At 42.4% G+C, this 16,482-nt stretch overlaps 4 protein-coding genes across 4 annotated transcripts; all 4 read right to left on the reverse strand.

The window, feature by feature from the left end:
- Window positions 1–2,545: 2,545 nt before the first annotated feature.
- Window positions 2,546–4,179, reverse strand: LOC117246274 (uncharacterized). Its single transcript, XM_078172096.1, has one exon. The coding sequence runs from the start codon at window positions 4,116–4,118 to the stop codon at window positions 3,453–3,455; it is 666 nt and encodes a 221-aa protein (XP_078028222.1). The 5' UTR covers window positions 4,119–4,179; the 3' UTR covers window positions 2,546–3,452.
- Window positions 4,180–8,916: 4,737 nt separating this feature from the next.
- Window positions 8,917–9,421, reverse strand: LOC117270445 (histone H2B type 2-F-like). Its single transcript, XM_033648065.2, has one exon. It carries the CDS (start codon window positions 9,407–9,409, stop codon window positions 9,041–9,043), a length of 369 nt encoding a protein of 122 aa, XP_033503956.1. The 5' UTR covers window positions 9,410–9,421; the 3' UTR covers window positions 8,917–9,040.
- A 357-nt stretch (window positions 9,422–9,778) lies between these two features.
- On the reverse strand, window positions 9,779–10,396 carry LOC117270461 (histone H4). The gene has a single exon (XM_033648090.2). It carries the CDS (start codon window positions 10,373–10,375, stop codon window positions 10,064–10,066), a length of 312 nt encoding a protein of 103 aa, XP_033503981.1. The 5' UTR covers window positions 10,376–10,396; the 3' UTR covers window positions 9,779–10,063.
- A 714-nt stretch (window positions 10,397–11,110) lies between these two features.
- Window positions 11,111–11,907, reverse strand: LOC117270429 (histone H2A.J). The gene has a single exon (XM_033648039.2). The coding sequence runs from the start codon at window positions 11,867–11,869 to the stop codon at window positions 11,486–11,488; it is 384 nt and encodes a 127-aa protein (XP_033503930.2). The 5' UTR covers window positions 11,870–11,907; the 3' UTR covers window positions 11,111–11,485.
- Between the last annotated feature and the right edge of the window lie 4,575 nt (window positions 11,908–16,482).

Consider the following 16,482-nt stretch of genomic DNA (forward strand, 5'->3'; position numbering starts at 1 on the left):
GTCTGGTTAACGGCCTGAGAGAGAGAGAGAGAGAAATTTACTTCTTGTATAAAATTTAAAAATAAAATTATTGCTGTTTGAATCTATTTCAAATGTAATTTCTTGATTAAAAAATCTCTTCAAAAACTTCTCACTGATTTATTGAGCATTTAATTAATCAGTTAAAAAATGATTTATACTTCAGTACAAATAATAAATAAATAAAATAATAAAGTATATAAAAAATTAAATAAAAAATAAATTAAAAGTAATTAAATAAGGCCCATTTTCCACTGAAGAAGTTCCTGGTACTATTTGGGGGGCAGGAACTACTACAGAAACGTCCTCTCGCTCGGCCCTCTCAACCGCCGTGTCTCCACTGAGAGAGCGGAGTAGGAGGAAGGTTCCTGTAAAGTTACCGGGCTCTGGATGTGATGTAATCGTTGCGCAACCATTTTGACCGGGGCGATGTAGTGGCGCAGGGACGCTGTTAGCCGTTAGCGGTGTCTGTAATAACTCACTAAACTCACAAAGTGGCCCGTGAAAAAAAAAAAATTCCAGCGGATGTCTCAGTTACAACATGATTGAGCTAACTGGAGTAGTTTCATCTCGTATCCGACAACGGGAGGCTTTTAACAGATGACGTCCTGATGTTAGCTTTGCTGCTGCTGTTAGCTGTTAGCTGTCCCTGTCAGCTGCAGCCACTGATGCTTTGTAGACATCGCAATTTCCCAAAAACTGAATACATACTACACATAGCAACACAAAACTGCTTCGCTAGCTCAATCATGTTGTAACTAAGATATCTGCCGGAAAAAATATGTTTTTCATGAACCGGTTATTGAGTTTTTTTACATGGCGGTGGAAGCTATGAACGAGCTAACCCTCGTCTGCTGAGTTTTAAAAATGCCGGCTATTTTGTTGCTTTCTGTTGTTGTCACATCCCTCCTTGAGTATATCCAATCAGCACCAAGTAATCCCCAAGCCCCAGCCAGGAGTCTTTCGGGGCCGTTCTGAGTACCTACCCCGAGGCAGGGACTTGTTTAGCCCCTGTAAAAGTTCCGGAACTCTGTCCTTCGGGGGTGGTTCCTGCGGTGGAGACACGCACCAACGGCCCTGGCCCCGTAAAATTACCCCGAAGTTCCTGCGGTGGAAACGGGCCTATAAAAAGTAGATGTAACAGATGGGAACAAAGTACTACGAGGAGAAAATGTCAGAATGCTGCAGTTAAGTGTTTATTATTATTATTATTTACAGGATGAAATTACAAACAATAAGGAAATCATTACAATTATTTTTCATCCTCTAGATTTAACACACACAACATGATATACATATAGATATATCGATATACACAGACAATACAAAAACTTGTAAAAAATAAAATAAACATATTGTTTTTTAAAAAATCATACATTTTAAATAATAAAAACTTCCATGTGTCAGATTATTTTCTAATAATATAAACAGATATTTCTGAGGACTTTACATGGAGTTGAATTTTATTTTAGTAGCAGATGAAGATGAGTCAGAGAGAGAGAAATAATTTAATCAAATAAATTTGATGAAAGTCACAATAATATGGTTGCTGTTTGTGTCTTTAAAAAAAATCAAAAAGCTCTCACTGATTTACACAGTTTTAATTAATCATCATTTAAATATATTTCAGTACTAATAGTGAGTATAAGTAACAGCCTGTATGTCCTATATAATTTGTGACGCCTGTAGAAATAATCAACAAAGTAATATGAAAAAAAGAGTCAAAGTGCTGCAGGCAAGACAAGTCATCCTAATTTTATTTATTTTTATTTTCCAGCGTCTTTTGAGGTGATAATCTGCTCTAAGATTTTTGAGACGTTGTACATTGTTGTTGAATGGTATCTCAACCTGCAGCTGACAGTTAAAGTCAAACCTGTTCATACAGAGCTTCTGCACTTTTACAGTCTGTGGAGAGACGTGTTTGTAGTTTTGACCTTCTGTGTTTCAGCAGCACTACACTATAGTGACTCTAACTTCCTGTCTACACAGGAAGTGTGAATGCATCACTGCTTATGATTAAAATATCTGATCAGTCCCATAGATCAGTCAGATGATACTCTGTGGTGTCAGGTATCTTATTTTACTGACAAAGAAAAACACAACATCCGAGACAACCGACAATGAGGGACTGTTCGTTACTTGTGAGGGTCAGCGTTGGTACAGTGCGGGGAAGGGAGGGCAAATTAGTAATTATTATTAACTATTAATTAAGTGCTTGGGAGGAACTCATGTTTTTATAGTTTTGCTCAGGGGAGGGACATACACATTTAAACAGTTGTATTTTATATTTATCTTACCATCGACTTTTAAAGAAAACATGCAGGTTTGGAAGGAATAAATAAATAAAAAATCCCCCAAATGACACCATTAATCACAGGAACTGGACAAACAGATGTTGTTGTTGAATTTAAACAAAAATAAAACACACAAATAAATTAAAACTTAAAATATTGATATTTAATCATAATCACTTTATTCCACATGTCATTTAAAATTTTGCCAAAAATATTTTTGAATTTTAACTTTAATCTTTGGAACATCAAAGGGTAGGATCATGGATCTGCACAGATGTTTGTTTTACAGCCAGAAATGTAATTTTCTGTGAACTTCATCATGTCATCCGTTTACTTAAGGAAGGTCTTTATATGTATATATCTTTATGTAAGGCGCTGATTGAAAAAGTCATGCACAGCATATTTCTAAAGAGGATCTGGATTCTACAGAATTCTGTGGAGTTGATTATTTCTCTCCTCTGTTAGAGGATAATGATATATTTACTTAATTTCTCTCCAGAACGCAGTCAGTTTAAATGTAATGTAGCAAATATTGAAAAGTACCTCAGGACTTTATTGTCCCGTTGAGGAAATTATTTTCCAAAGCACCATTTCCCAATGTCTGCCGCAGAACAGAACAAGACACACATTTGGAAACAGACAAACAAAACAGAGTCCACACTCTGGCCTGTTCAGCGAGGCCTTTTGTTCAGGGCGGCCATGACAGCAGGGATCAGCCTTTTCCCTGAGGTGTGAGGTGGGTGTTCAGTGGATGTGTGGTGATGCAGTATGTGTTACGGCCCTGTTGGTTAAATCTGTGAGGTTTGGTGTGGGGAGACCAATTATTCTGGAAGCTGTGAGTTTGGCCTTGTTTTAACAGCTAACATGTTGAAGACGCAGGTGGAACAGTACAGGAGGATGGACTGTGCTTTGATACAGCAGCAGGAGGAGACATTATATTATACAGTATAATAATATGAATATATGTGTTTATTAAGTGTCTCGCAACATTCTGACATTATTAATTTAAAAGCATTTATGGTCTCTCTGAGTGAGATTTGTGGATATCATGATGTCACAGAGGAACAACAAGTTCTGTAGAACATGTGGTGGCTCTTAAAAGAGCCTTTTGTTGCACTGAGTGCGGGTTAAAGATCCACTTTACTTCTTTCCTGCAGATTTCCTTCCTCCTGCAGCCTTCTTTCCTCCTGCCTTCTTTGCTCCGGCTTTCTTGGCAGCAGGTTTCTTTGCCGCAGGTTTCTTGGCAGTAGCTTTCTTCGCAGGCGACTTCTTCCCTGCAGATTTCTTTGCAGGTTTCTTTCCAGATTTCTTTGCAACAACTTTCTTCTCCTTCTTGGCACCATCCTTTTTCGTGCTGGTCTTCCTGGCACCACCTTTCACCTTCTGTGTCTTGGCTTTTCTCTTCGTCGGTGACCCCTTACGGGCCTCGGAAACTGATCTCTCCCTCTTTTTCTTCTCTCCTTTAGGTTTCGCGGCAGCTGCCTTCTTTGGCTTGACGGCCTTGGGCTCCTTGGCTATCTTGAAGGACCCAGAGGCTCCGGTCCCCTTCAGCTGCTTCAGGACCCCTTTATCAGTCAGCCTGCACAGTGTCGTGTTGATGCGTCTGTTGGCCTTCTCCACGTCGATGTTCTTGGCAGCCAGAGCCTTCTTGATCGCATGTACCGTCATCCCTTTGCGGTCATTGCTCTCAGTCAGGACGGTGATGATGACCTTCGCCAGTGAAGGTCCGCCCTGCCTGGAGCGGGGGACCCGCTTCCTTTTCGGCGTGGGTTTGGCCGGTGGAGCCGCTGGTGCTTCTTCCGACATCTTTGACTCTGCGTGTCCGCTGAAAACTTCTAACCGTCTAACTGTGTGTGAGTGACTGAGGAGCCTCTGAGACTGAGGCGGCCTTTATGAAGCACATGAGAACCGTGGAGAGTCAACCCTCCCCGCCGCCCCGCCGCCCTGCTGCAAAGCGGCGCCACTTTGTGTTTTCTCTTCCGCAGTTTGCGGATAAAATTCATCCAAGAGAACCGTTTGAAAGCCCCGGTGTTACCGTATCAGAGAGAACACGTCCCTCCCTTCACACCGAGCTCATGTTTGGACACCGGGACTCGTTTGTTGAACTCCAGGAGGCTTCAAACCTCTCTGACACGCAGTCACTTTGAGCACCGAGCAGCGAGTTTTCTTCACATTTCGTCTCTAAAAACGTCTCAAAGTATTTTTATTCAGAGTAACAGCGGTGTTCCGGTCAGCAGAGACACGTGGGGATGTAACCACACTGACACCGCCGCAGTAATCTGATTACTTTAGTTTTAATAAGGCAGTTTTTCGGTGGTGGTAAACACACGGGTGCTGCCGGTGAATCTGGGCGGTTACCTGTCACAGGTAGAGCCGCGTGCATCGATCATCACATTATAGATTTACATGTGACATCACTGTGATCACATTCAACAACACACACACACACACACTGTGAGTATCAAATGTCTCTGTTTGGGACACTTCACACGTTATTAACAGACACATCGATCCCAGAATAAACTGAGGAACAATCACATTAATATTTGATATTATTATCATTTATTTCTTGTGATCTCTTTTCAGTCGAGCTCAGAGCCTTTAGCCCCTGTAATGTCACAGTAAAGTACAGTATATATCAGTTCAATTCAATTTTATTTATAAAGCCCAATATCACAAATCACAATTTGCCTCACAGGGCTTTACAGCATACGACATCCCTCTGTCCTTATGACCCTCACAGCTGATCAGGAAAAACTCCCCAAAAAACCCTTTAACGGGGAAAAAACGGTAGAAACCTCAGGAAGAGCAACTGAGGAGGGATCCCTCTTCCAGGACGGACAGACGTGCAATAGATGTCATACAGAACAGATCAGCATAATAAATTAACAGTAATCCGTATGACACAATGAGACAGAGAGAGAGAGAGAGAGAGAGAGAGAGAGAGAGAGATGCAGGACAGACGGTAATGACAGTAGCTTACAACAACATTAATGAAAGTAATAATATTATAATTATAGTTCTGGTTACTGGGGTACAATATGTTGAAAGTATATACTAATATCTGATACATATCCAGAGAAGAAGATGTATATATATATAGATGGCACCCCCATCGGGAGACCAGGAACAACTCTGAGTGTGGTAGGCCCCCATGAGGAAACACTGGAGCTAAAAACTGAGGGACTAAAACAGTAAGATAGGATAAAAGGTATAAAAAGAACCAAATAAACAAAAAGCTATTTAGCTCATAAAATTGAGTTAATAGCTAGGTAAGAATGATCTAAAACAGATACATAAAATGCATCAAAACTAAAATCTATAACTAAAATAACAAAAGATAAAGGTTAAATGAGATAAGAACGTAAAAAGAGGAAGGGTAAGAACATAAAAAATAAATAAAAAATAGATAATAGATAGATAAATCGCTTATAAGAGGAATTTAAAATAGATAAATAAAGAGATCAGTTAAAAGCCTGATAAAAAAGGTGAGTCTTGAGCCTCTTTTTAAAAACATCTATAGTCTGTGCAGCCCTGAGGCTCTCCGGCAGGCTGTTCCACAATCAGGGGCCATAATAACTAAATGCCGCCTCCCCGTGTGTTTTAGTCCTAACTTGTGGTACGGTTAAAAGGCCGGTAATACTGAGTGACATTATATGTGATCACACAGACATCAGCGTTAATGACACTCACCGTCTGCAGGTCAGCTGCCTCAGCTACACACCAATCTGGAAATCCATCGGTTAAAAAAAACCAAAACAAAACAAAACAAAATTTTTTTCCCCTTCCTTTACCTCTGGAGGCACAGCCCGGAGTTTTTCAACTCACAGAAGTGCAGAGGCCTCAGCGATCGCTCACACCCTTCACTTCCGGCGGTGCCCCCAGGGAACCGCTGTGTTGTTTACAAATACTTTGGGAAGAGAACCAGCAGAGTTTAGCTATATATCACATTTTTCACATCACTATATCACCGTGTAGACTAATCTGATGTTTGTTAAGTCTATAAACAATTAATAACATGGTTATCGTAGATTAGCTGGGCTAGCCGTTAGCTGTTAATGTTAGCCATTAGCGGTGTCTGTAATAACCATAGACTGTATAAAAATAAGGTAATAACTCAATAAACGGTCCGTGAATAAAATATTTTTTCCAGCGGAAATCTTAGTTACAACATGATTGAGCTAGCAAAGCAGTTTTGTGTTGCTATGTGTGGTATTTATTCAGTTTTGGGAAATCACGATGTCTAGAAAGTATCAGTGGCTGCAGCTGACAGGGACAGTTAGCAAAGCTAACATCAGGACGTCATCTGTTAAAAGCCTCCCGTTGTCTGATACGACATGAAACTACTCCAGTTAGCTCAGTCATGTTGTAACTAAGACATCCACTGGAAAAAATATTTTTTAAATCCGGTATCTTTGGTGAAACTGCACTGATTTCAGCACCAGAGAGGAGATATCTGTTGCCAGATCTTGCAAGAGTGTGTTGTTGAGACAGAGACAAGTCTTGAACAAAGTAAATTTTCTCCTGATTTGTCCGTCTGAAATTTGCCATTTTGGTGTCGGAATGTTCTGAAGATATGTGGCTTGTGATAAATGGTTCCAATATTTGCTTCCGTGACTATGGGGCGAAAGAATCGGCCATAATCTGTAATCACGTTAATTTCTCCCACTGAAGTCAATGGACTCAGGACCTGCTGTTAGTCTACTAAAGGGGCGTGGTGGTCGCCAACCCCACGTGACACTGATACAGCAAACTGACCGTCTTGGTTTATCCCATAGACACACACACACACGTTTTATATTCTAGTTTCTTCAAAATAGCCACCCTTTGCTCTGATTACTGCTTTGCACACTCTTGGCATTCTCTCCATGAGCTTCAAGAGGTAGTCACCTGAAATGGTTTCCACTTCACAGGTGTGCCTTATCAGGGTTAATTAGTGGAATTTCTTGCTTTATCAATGGGGTTGGGACCATCAGTTGTGTTGTGCAGAAGTCAGGTTAATACACAGCCGACAGCCCTATTGGACAACTGTTAAAATTCATATTATGACAAGAACCAATCAGCTAACTAAAGAAAAACCAGTGGCCATCATTACTTTAAGAAATGAAGGTCAGTCAGTCCGGAAAATTGCAAAAACTTTAAATGTGTCCCCAAGTGGAGTCGCAAAAACCATCAAGCGCTACAAGGAAACTGGCACACATGAGGACCGACCCAGGAAAGGAAGACCAAGAGTCACCTCTGCTTCTGAGGATAAGTTCATCCGAGTCACCAGCCTCAGAAATCGCAAGTTAACAGCAGCTCAGATCAGAGACCAGATGAATGCCACACAGAGTTCTAGCAGCAGACCCATCTCTAGAACAACTGTTAAGAGGAGACTGCGCCAATCAGGCCTTCATGGTCAAATAGCTGCTAGGAAACCACTGCTAAGGAGAGGCAACAAGCAGAAGAGATTTGTTTGGGCCAAGAAACACAAGGAATGGACATTAGACCAGTGGAAATCTGTGCTTTGGTCTGATGAGTCCAAATTTGAGATCTTTGGTTCCAACCGCCGTGTCTTTGTGAGACGCAGAAAAGGTGAACGGATGGATTCCACATGCCTGGTTCCCACTGTGAAGCATGGAGGAGGAGGTGTGATGGTGTGGGGGTGTTTTGCTGGTGACACTGTTGGGGATTTATTCAAAATTGAAGGCACACTGAACCAGCATGGCTACCACAGCATCCTGCAGCGACATGCCATCCCATCCGGTTTGCGTTTAGTTGGACCATCATTTATTTTTCAACAGGACAATGACCCCAAACACACCTCCAGGCTGTGTAAGGGCTATTTGACCAAGAAGGAGAGTGATGGAGTGCTGCGGCAGATGACCTGGCCTCCACAGTCACCGGACCTGAACCCAATCCAGATGGTTTGGGGTGAGCTGGACCGCAGAGTGAAGGCAAAGGGGCCAACAAGTGCTAAACACCTCTGGGAACTCCTTCAAGACTGTTGGAAAACCATTTCAGGTGACTACCTCTTGAAGCTCATGGAGAGAATGCCAAGAGTGTGCAAAGCAGTAATCAGAGCAAAGGGTGGCTATTTTGAAGAAACTAGAATATAAAACATGTTTTCAGTTATTTCACCTTTTTTTGTCAAGTACATAACTCCACATGTGTTCATTCATAGTTTTGATGCCTTCAGTGAGAATCTATAATGTAAATAGTCATGAAAATAAAGAAAACGCATTGAATGAGAAGGTGTGTCCAAACTTTTGGCCTGTACTGTATATATATATATATATATATATATATATATATATATATATATATATATATATATATATATATATATATATATATATATACACATACAGACAGACAGACAGACATAAAACTCAAACGGCAGTGACATGTAAATGTGTCTGTATTATACTGTATGTTATGTGTTGAGAATCCATGTGTGTGTGTGGCACATGTATGTTATATCTGTGGGGTATGTTTATGTCAGGTTGGCACTCAAGATGTATGGAAGCATGAAGACAATTCTTAATAGGACAAAAACTAATCTAATATAATTACAATTGAAAAAGTATTAACAGACGTGAATATTTGTATGATGAACTTTTACATTATTGTAACAATCTATGACTAAGAGATGAGACAGAAGAGGACAAGCTCTGCAGAGTGTGAGTGTGTGGCTCTTAAAAGAGCCTTTGTGTTGTAGCTGTGTCGCTGAGTGAGAGCAGAGGTGTTTACTTGGAGCTGGTGTACTTGGTGACGGCCTTGGTGCCCTCAGACACGGCGTGCTTGGCCAGCTCCCCGGGCAGCAGCAGGCGGACGGCGGTCTGGATCTCCCTGGAAGTGATGGTGGAGCGCTTGTTGTAGTGAGCCAGACGGGAGGCCTCACCGGCGATGCGCTCAAAGATGTCGCTGACGAAGGAGTTCATGATGGTCATGGCCTTGGAGGAGATGCCGGTGTCGGGGTGGACCTGCTTCAGCACCTTGTACACGTAGATGGCGTAGCTCTCCCTCCTCTTCATCTTCCTCTTCTTGCCGGTCTTGGTGACCTTAGAAGCGGCTTTCTTTGAGCCCTTCTTTCCTGCTTTGGGTGGGTCAGGCATGTTTGCTGCTGTTCTCTCACAGATGTTTTACTCTTACTCCGGGAGCTTTCTTTATATGCGCCTCATGCAAATTTTACTGTGCTGTTGTTCGCACAGGATTGGCTGAGCTCTGTAGTCTGAGACTGAGCGCGCGCTTCACACACACTCGCTTCAGAGACCGCAGCTACAGTGTGTGACAATAATGAATAAATATTACATCACATAAAATGACCAACATAAAAATAAAACGATTTAAGGACCTTCACCAGGACGACGCAGTCCACCAACATTTATAATATATTTATAATATATATATATATATATATAAAAAAGCACAACCTTTAATCTTTATTAAACAACACTCTAGTATCAACGGTCATTATTACGATTTATTTTAGAGTTTAGTTTATTCTACATAATTGTTTAATTTAGAAGCAAATACTATGCGGTGCACAAGGATTTCAATCCATAAAATGGGTCAAACAGAAATATTAAACACGTTCATGTCAGGAACATGTTACAGTTCCATATGAAGAAAAGTGTTCTCAGCTGTGTTAGTTTATGATGTGTTATTATATTAATACAGTCACATGTTAGGACGTGTCTCTTGAGGTGAGAGTGTGCGGCTCTTAAAAGAGCCTTTGTGTTGTTGAGTATCAGCGGGTCAGTGACGGTTTAACCTCCGAAGCCGTACAGGGTGCGGCCCTGCCTCTTGAGAGCGTACACCACATCCATGGCGGTCACCGTCTTCCTCTTGGCGTGCTCGGTGTAGGTGACGGCGTCACGGATGACGTTCTCCAGGAAGACCTTGAGCACACCGCGGGTCTCCTCGTAGATGAGACCGGAGATACGCTTCACTCCGCCGCGGCGAGCCAGACGGCGGATGGCGGGTTTGGTGATTCCCTGGATGTTATCACGGAGAACTTTGCGGTGACGCTTGGCGCCTCCTTTACCGAGTCCTTTGCCTCCTTTGCCTCTGCCGCTCATGGTTGATTCTTGACAGTTGGATCGTAAGAAACGAATGCCCTAAATTTTCGACACCAGCTGGTTATAGTTCTTATCTGCGGACGTAAATGAAGAACGTGACTGGGGTGGGCGGGGCCAAACTCAGCAGCCCGTCAACACCTCTTTTAAATCCATGACCGTTAATCACAACCACAACACATTGAGATATTTAAAGGATTTTGCTCTTACTTTACTTTATTGTTTTATCTCTTTATTGTTCCATTTGATTATTTTAATTATTGATTTTAAGATGAGGCAACTGAAAAGTTCCTAGACTTTGTTTTATAGTTTTTTACAGATGCGTCCTATTGTTATTGATATTCTGCAGTCTTAATATATAGATATATATTTTTTTAAACTAGTCAGGGTTAAAGGAAAATAGATGAAAAAATGGGGAAAAAAGAGAGAAAAAAAAGAAAAGAAAACACTTTTTATTTATCACGTTTAAATATTTCTACTTACGTGTAACAACACTGAGGTCAAACCGACAGTCATCAAACCCCTTTGTATTGTGTAAATGTGATGTATGTATATAACATAAATAAAATATATAGCACTATGCACATTAATGAAGGGTATTAGGTGTAAAAGTGACAAGTATTAAACAGCAGGCTGATAAACAAATGTAGTAACAAAGAAACATGAAAACAATTCGTAACAAAAAAATATTTAATGTTTGAATGAAGCACACTGCACTTTGCTTTTTAACTTAGTCCATTGTTTCTCCTCATTTACATTATTGCTAATTTTTATTATAGTTTTGTGTGAAAGGCAGCCATTAAGGATCTCATTACATGGTGTAAACCAGAACTTTTATTGTGCGTGACAGTAAACTAGTCTTCATCTTAATTTTGGTCTGTAGTCATTATCTTGTGTTCTGTCATGCTTTGTGTAGCCAATATTAAGAAAATGTTTCCTAAGTGTTGATGTTTGGTGATAACGACTGTCAGCAGGCTCAGATGTGTTTCACTGTTTAACCACTTCATAAACACTGTAACATCACACAGACAGTAAAACAGGATCAGAGTCTTTAGTTCAGTGTGTGTGGCTCTTAAAAGAGCCGTTTGTTTGTGTTTGTTTGCAGCCGGGTGTTTACTTCTTGCTCTGCTTCTCGTTCTTCTTGGGCAGCAGCACAGCCTGGATATTGGGCAGCACGCCGCCCTGAGCGATGGTGACTCCGCCCAGCAGCTTGTTGAGCTCCTCGTCGTTGCGGACGGCCAGCTGCAGGTGACGGGGGATGATCCTGGTCTTCTTGTTGTCGCGGGCAGCGTTCCCAGCCAGCTCCAGGATCTCAGCGGTCAGATACTCCAGCACCGCCGCCAGGTACACCGGAGCTCCGGCACCGACCCGCTGAGCGTAGTTCCCCTTCCTCAGGAGCCTGTGGACACGGCCGACAGGGAACTGAAGTCCGGCACGAGATGAGCGGCTCTTCGCCTTGGCCTTGACCTTTCCAGTTTTTCCTCCACGACCTGACATTTTGTTTTATTTTCTTCGCTTTCAAAGAGAGAAATATAACAATAACGCCGCATCAACTGCATTATATAGCTACAGCAGCTGCACTGTGATTGGCCGAAGTGAGCGCGACTCCCATCCTCCAATCAGAGGAGAGTTCATATTTACCACTGTACTTTCTCTCAGTTGAAGTGACTCATCAAAAGTTTTCAAACGACTTTTAACGTGTGAATGATGTTGATGTATTTTAATATACTGTCATTGTTTTTAACTAATGCAAAGTGTCTTTGAGTTCTGCGAAAAGTGCTTTATGAATAAAATATATTCCTGCTGCTACTTCAAAATTAAACCAGACATCACGTTATATTCCACTTTGTCAATCATGTTGTTAATGTTTAGTTTCAGTAGGTATAATTTTATATTGCTCAGTAAAAGTTAAGAGGTAATTAGTCTCTGACATCATTACAGAAAACAAACTATCTGGTTTTCCACATGTGTACTGGGTCCTTACTGTTCTGTGTGTTGGTGAAGATTCTCAGTCATCCAGCTCAGGAAATCTCAGGTGCTGTTTTACAGGCAACTGGACCTTTCACATCTCATCTCAGAGGCTTCTTCAGTTCTACCTGACTGGTGCGGAGTCACAGGCTTTAAACTTTAAAAGGTCTTTAAAGGTCACCTGTGAGTCAGTGACCCACCTGTCTCATGTGTCATTAGGGTTTCAGTTTGACGTGGATGATGATCTTTCTCCTCTGGCCAAGATGTGAACATAGCTGTCCTCGAAGAAGTGTTCGATCTCCTTTTGATGTAAAAGGACTGCTGAGTCCTGACCTGAGGAGCTGGCTCTGCTGAGTCCTGACCTGAGGAGCTGGCTCTGCTGAGTCCTGACCTGAGGAACTGGCTCTGCTGAGTCCTGACCTGAGGAGCTGGCTCTGCTGAGTCCTGACCTGAGGAACTGGCTCTGCTGAGTCCTGACCTGAGGAGCTGGCTCTGCTGAGTCCTGACCTGAGGAGCTGGCTCTGCTGAGTCCTGACCTGAGGAACTGGCTCTGCTGAGTCTTGTCTTCTCCTGTGATTTCCCACATTTGTCTTCATTATTACCTCCGCCAAGGAGGTTATGTTTTCACCAGCATTGGTCTGTTTGTCTGTCTGTTTGATTGTTTGCAAAATAACTCAAAAAGTTATGAACGGATTTTGATGAAATTTTCAGGTGATCGGTTGAAGCAAAGTGGATAAAATAATAAAACAGTGCTAAATAGCACTGTGTATTCACTGAGTTTTAGAATAGACTCATTCCATGACCAGACGTGCGCCACCGGTTGGCAGCGGCGAGTAGGCCTACTTGCGCTCGTCAGGAATACATAGTCTATCGTCTGACTGAATGGGGGTTCTATTTCGTATAGGCTTCGCCCTCTAAGAGCTGTCGCTATTGGGTTTATCCCCGCGCGCATGTGCAGTCGTGAAGATTTTCTTTCGCGCCACTGTGCCCTGCACAGTTGCCTCTCTCAGGTCCGCAAACAGGGTATATAATACCTGCGTGACCAGAGATCTGCTCCCTGCTTAAAAGACCAGTTGTTTATCATGAATTTACCATCTCACTGAGTCCTGAACAAGCTCAGAATAATGAATTTGTTACTGCTAGAGTTAAGCTCTCTTCAAACTCCAGCAGTTTATTGTCCACCTGGTGTCACTCCATCTCCACATCTCTTTCAAGAAACCCTCCTAAAAGAAAAGACAGTTGTAATAATGGGAGATTTTAACGCCAAACATTCATCTTTCAATAACAAAAGTACAAACCAGTCAGGTATTATACTAAACAACATAATTGAACGGTTTGATCTTGTCCTCTTAAGCAATGATGAATAATACCAATTTGGTATCAGGGCACAGTGGCGAGAAAGAAAACCTTCACGACTGTGCATGCGCGCAGGGATAAACCCAATAGCGACAGCTCTTAGAGGGCTGCACCTATACTCATAGAATCGGTGGTTACAGTACGTAACCAATGTTTTCCTGACTCAATGACACGGTATGTACAAGACACTGCTGTTGATTAAAACTGCCTTCCAAGTTGATGTTTTGGTCATGCACATAACGTTAGCGGTTGTCAAACACGTCAAATGTTAGCCAATGTTAGCGATTACATTGAAGACATCTTCAGCTGGTACTAGAGCCAGCACATTTTTAAACAGCCATAAATGGCAATGTTGCCTATTTCTTTCCTACAGGTGTGTTTATTCCTGCCGTTACAAAAGGTAGCATAACGTTAGAAATTCACAAACGTCAGCAGTTAGCGAAATTTAGCTAACCGTTAGCAATTAGCGAATTCAACTCTGCCAGGCCGGCGTGCTCTGGTCCCAGGCAGTTCTCACAGCAGCCATGAAGGTCAAAGTTTCTGATGATAGTGGACAGACAGGCCGGGCAGGTCCGGTCGCTGTCTGATGTCCTCCTGGAGGTGATCGTAGCAGAGTTGAATTCTCATGTGCTTGCAAGTTCGCTGAAGAAAAATGGGAGCTGATTATACTTATAGCAAAGGTGAGACCGTGGGTGGGGTCCACACAGCAGGTGGGCGTAGACTGAAATTTCTCAGTGCGCGAGGGATAAACCCACCAGCGATAGCCTTAGAGGACGAAGCCTATGCGAAATAAAACTATAAAAAACATTTGCAGCCATTTTTGTAATATTCAGTGTGATTATTATATCAAGTGATTACATGACTTATATTTTTGGAGGTAGTAATTAAAAAAAACAAAAACTTTTTTTTCTCCTTTTGTCCTTAGCAGCAATTTCCTGCAAAAAAAAAAAAACACATAAAAATGCCACAATCTTTATGTGATTTTTGACAAAACTGGCCGTAAATTCAAGGTTTTTTTGCTGTGAGATCCTGGAGGGACTGAAATACACACTGAAATATAACAACATGAGTATATGTAGGCTCATCAATAATTCAAAGACATAATCAGGGGGACTGGAGTCTTCATCCCGAACTTGTCTCCCACATTTGGACCAAGTTCGGCAGAGCAGAGGTGGACCCGTTCGCTGCACGCAGAAAGGCATGGTGCGCGAGACAATCCTCCCCTGGGAGTGGACACGTTTGCGTATCGGCCGTGGACCAGAATGCTCCTTTATGCCTTCCCACCAGTCCCACTCATCCCTGCATTGGCTATATCCTGCTCCGCCCTTAACCCACTAGTGATAGCCTTAGAGGGTGAAGCCTATACAAAATAGAATGATAGTTATGTACTGTAACTCCAGATTCTATGAGTATAGGCGCAGCCCTCTAAGTTATGGGCCCCACTGGCTCTGTGAGTAGCTGGAAAAAAAGCTGTTCTGGGAGCTGATTGTACGGTCTCGATGCAATTTATAGTCAAGGTGAGACCATGGGTGGAGACTGTGGGTGGGGCCCATCCCACAGGTGGGCGTGGGCTAAATTTTCTCAGTGCTATGCGTGCGCACGAAGGTATAAACCCACCAGCAATAGCCTTATTGTGCATTCCCACCAAAAGCCTCATGAGTGTCATAAGCAGCCGGCAGCCATTCATTTTCAATGCACGCTGGCAATGAAGGGTGTCAGGGGTGTCGGCTGCAGCGAGCGGCACAATACCAGCGACCAGAGCGTCAAGTTGAAGTTGAGAGAAGCTGAACTTTATGCAAATGAGCAGTGCCACCGCCAAAGCCACAGCCAATTGCAGATCTGGATTCTCAAGCCTAGATAGACACATCTGCAGCGCCCCAAATGTGCTTTTTGTGCTTCATAACATCCAAGAATTTTACATCTTCTCTGGACATTTCATCTGTTTCCTTACTGGTTCTTTCAATGAAGTCCTGATTGTACTGTTTAACCAGTAGCTCCTCCAGGTTCACAATGAATATGTGATTGACAAAAGCAGCAGGGCAGCCATTTTCATCCCTGATGTCATTGTCTCCTCTCAAGGGACCATAGATGACCCGGCCCAGTAGGGTCCATCCCCCTGGCTGTTGACCAGCTTCCAAGGTTCCAATACCTTAGAAGCATTCGTCCCAGTGAGTAGGTCACTGCCGGAGTCTATTTTATGAATCTTGATATTCTTCAAGTAAGGCCACTGTGTCAGGTCTTGTGGCCTCGGAATGTTGAGCTGAGAAACAGGCATGGTTTTATGCGTGGACACATCAGATAGTTGAATGAAATCATCTGTGTCCAGACCACATATTTTCAAACCTGAGATATGATGACTGGTCACAGGCTTCACTTGGTTCATGGTACGCAAAAGAATAAATGTTTTTTGGGGAGTTTTTCCTGATCAGCTGTGAGGGTCCTAAGGACAGAGGGATGTCGTAAACTCCTGTGAGGCAAATTGTGATTTGTGATATTGGGCTGTATAAATAAGATAGATAGATTGATAGATTGATAGATAGATTGATGGTCTTCCGTCCTGTTATGTTCAGCCTTCTCATCAAGCTTTCTGTGCAAAAGGTAGAGGAACTTCCATGATCCAAGAATGCCTATGTTTGCAAGGCTGTGTCCCCCTCGTGGCTCTTTACTTTAACAGGTACGATGGAGAAGATGCAGGTTTCATCACCGGCCCCAGTATGCCTACACGTATGAGGTGCATTGCTCCCAGCTGGTTTCTCATTTTGCTCTGTATGTTCTGATTTCCTTTC

Source organism: Epinephelus lanceolatus, chromosome 11 (assembly GCF_041903045.1).
Source record: "Epinephelus lanceolatus isolate andai-2023 chromosome 11, ASM4190304v1, whole genome shotgun sequence".
Taxonomy (NCBI): domain Eukaryota; kingdom Metazoa; phylum Chordata; class Actinopteri; order Perciformes; family Serranidae; genus Epinephelus; species Epinephelus lanceolatus.

Bases quoted from the DNA above. Each gene is read 5' to 3' on its own strand.
- LOC117246274 (XM_078172096.1), bottom strand. From the start codon at position 4,118: ATGTCGGAAGAAGCACCAGCGGCTCCACCGGCCAAACCCACGCCGAAA.
- LOC117270429 (XM_033648039.2), bottom strand. From the start codon at position 11,869: ATGTCAGGTCGTGGAGGAAAAACTGGAAAGGTCAAGGCCAAGGCGAAG.
- LOC117270461 (XM_033648090.2), bottom strand. From the start codon at position 10,375: ATGAGCGGCAGAGGCAAAGGAGGCAAAGGACTCGGTAAAGGAGGCGCC.
- LOC117270445 (XM_033648065.2), bottom strand. From the start codon at position 9,409: ATGCCTGACCCACCCAAAGCAGGAAAGAAGGGCTCAAAGAAAGCCGCT.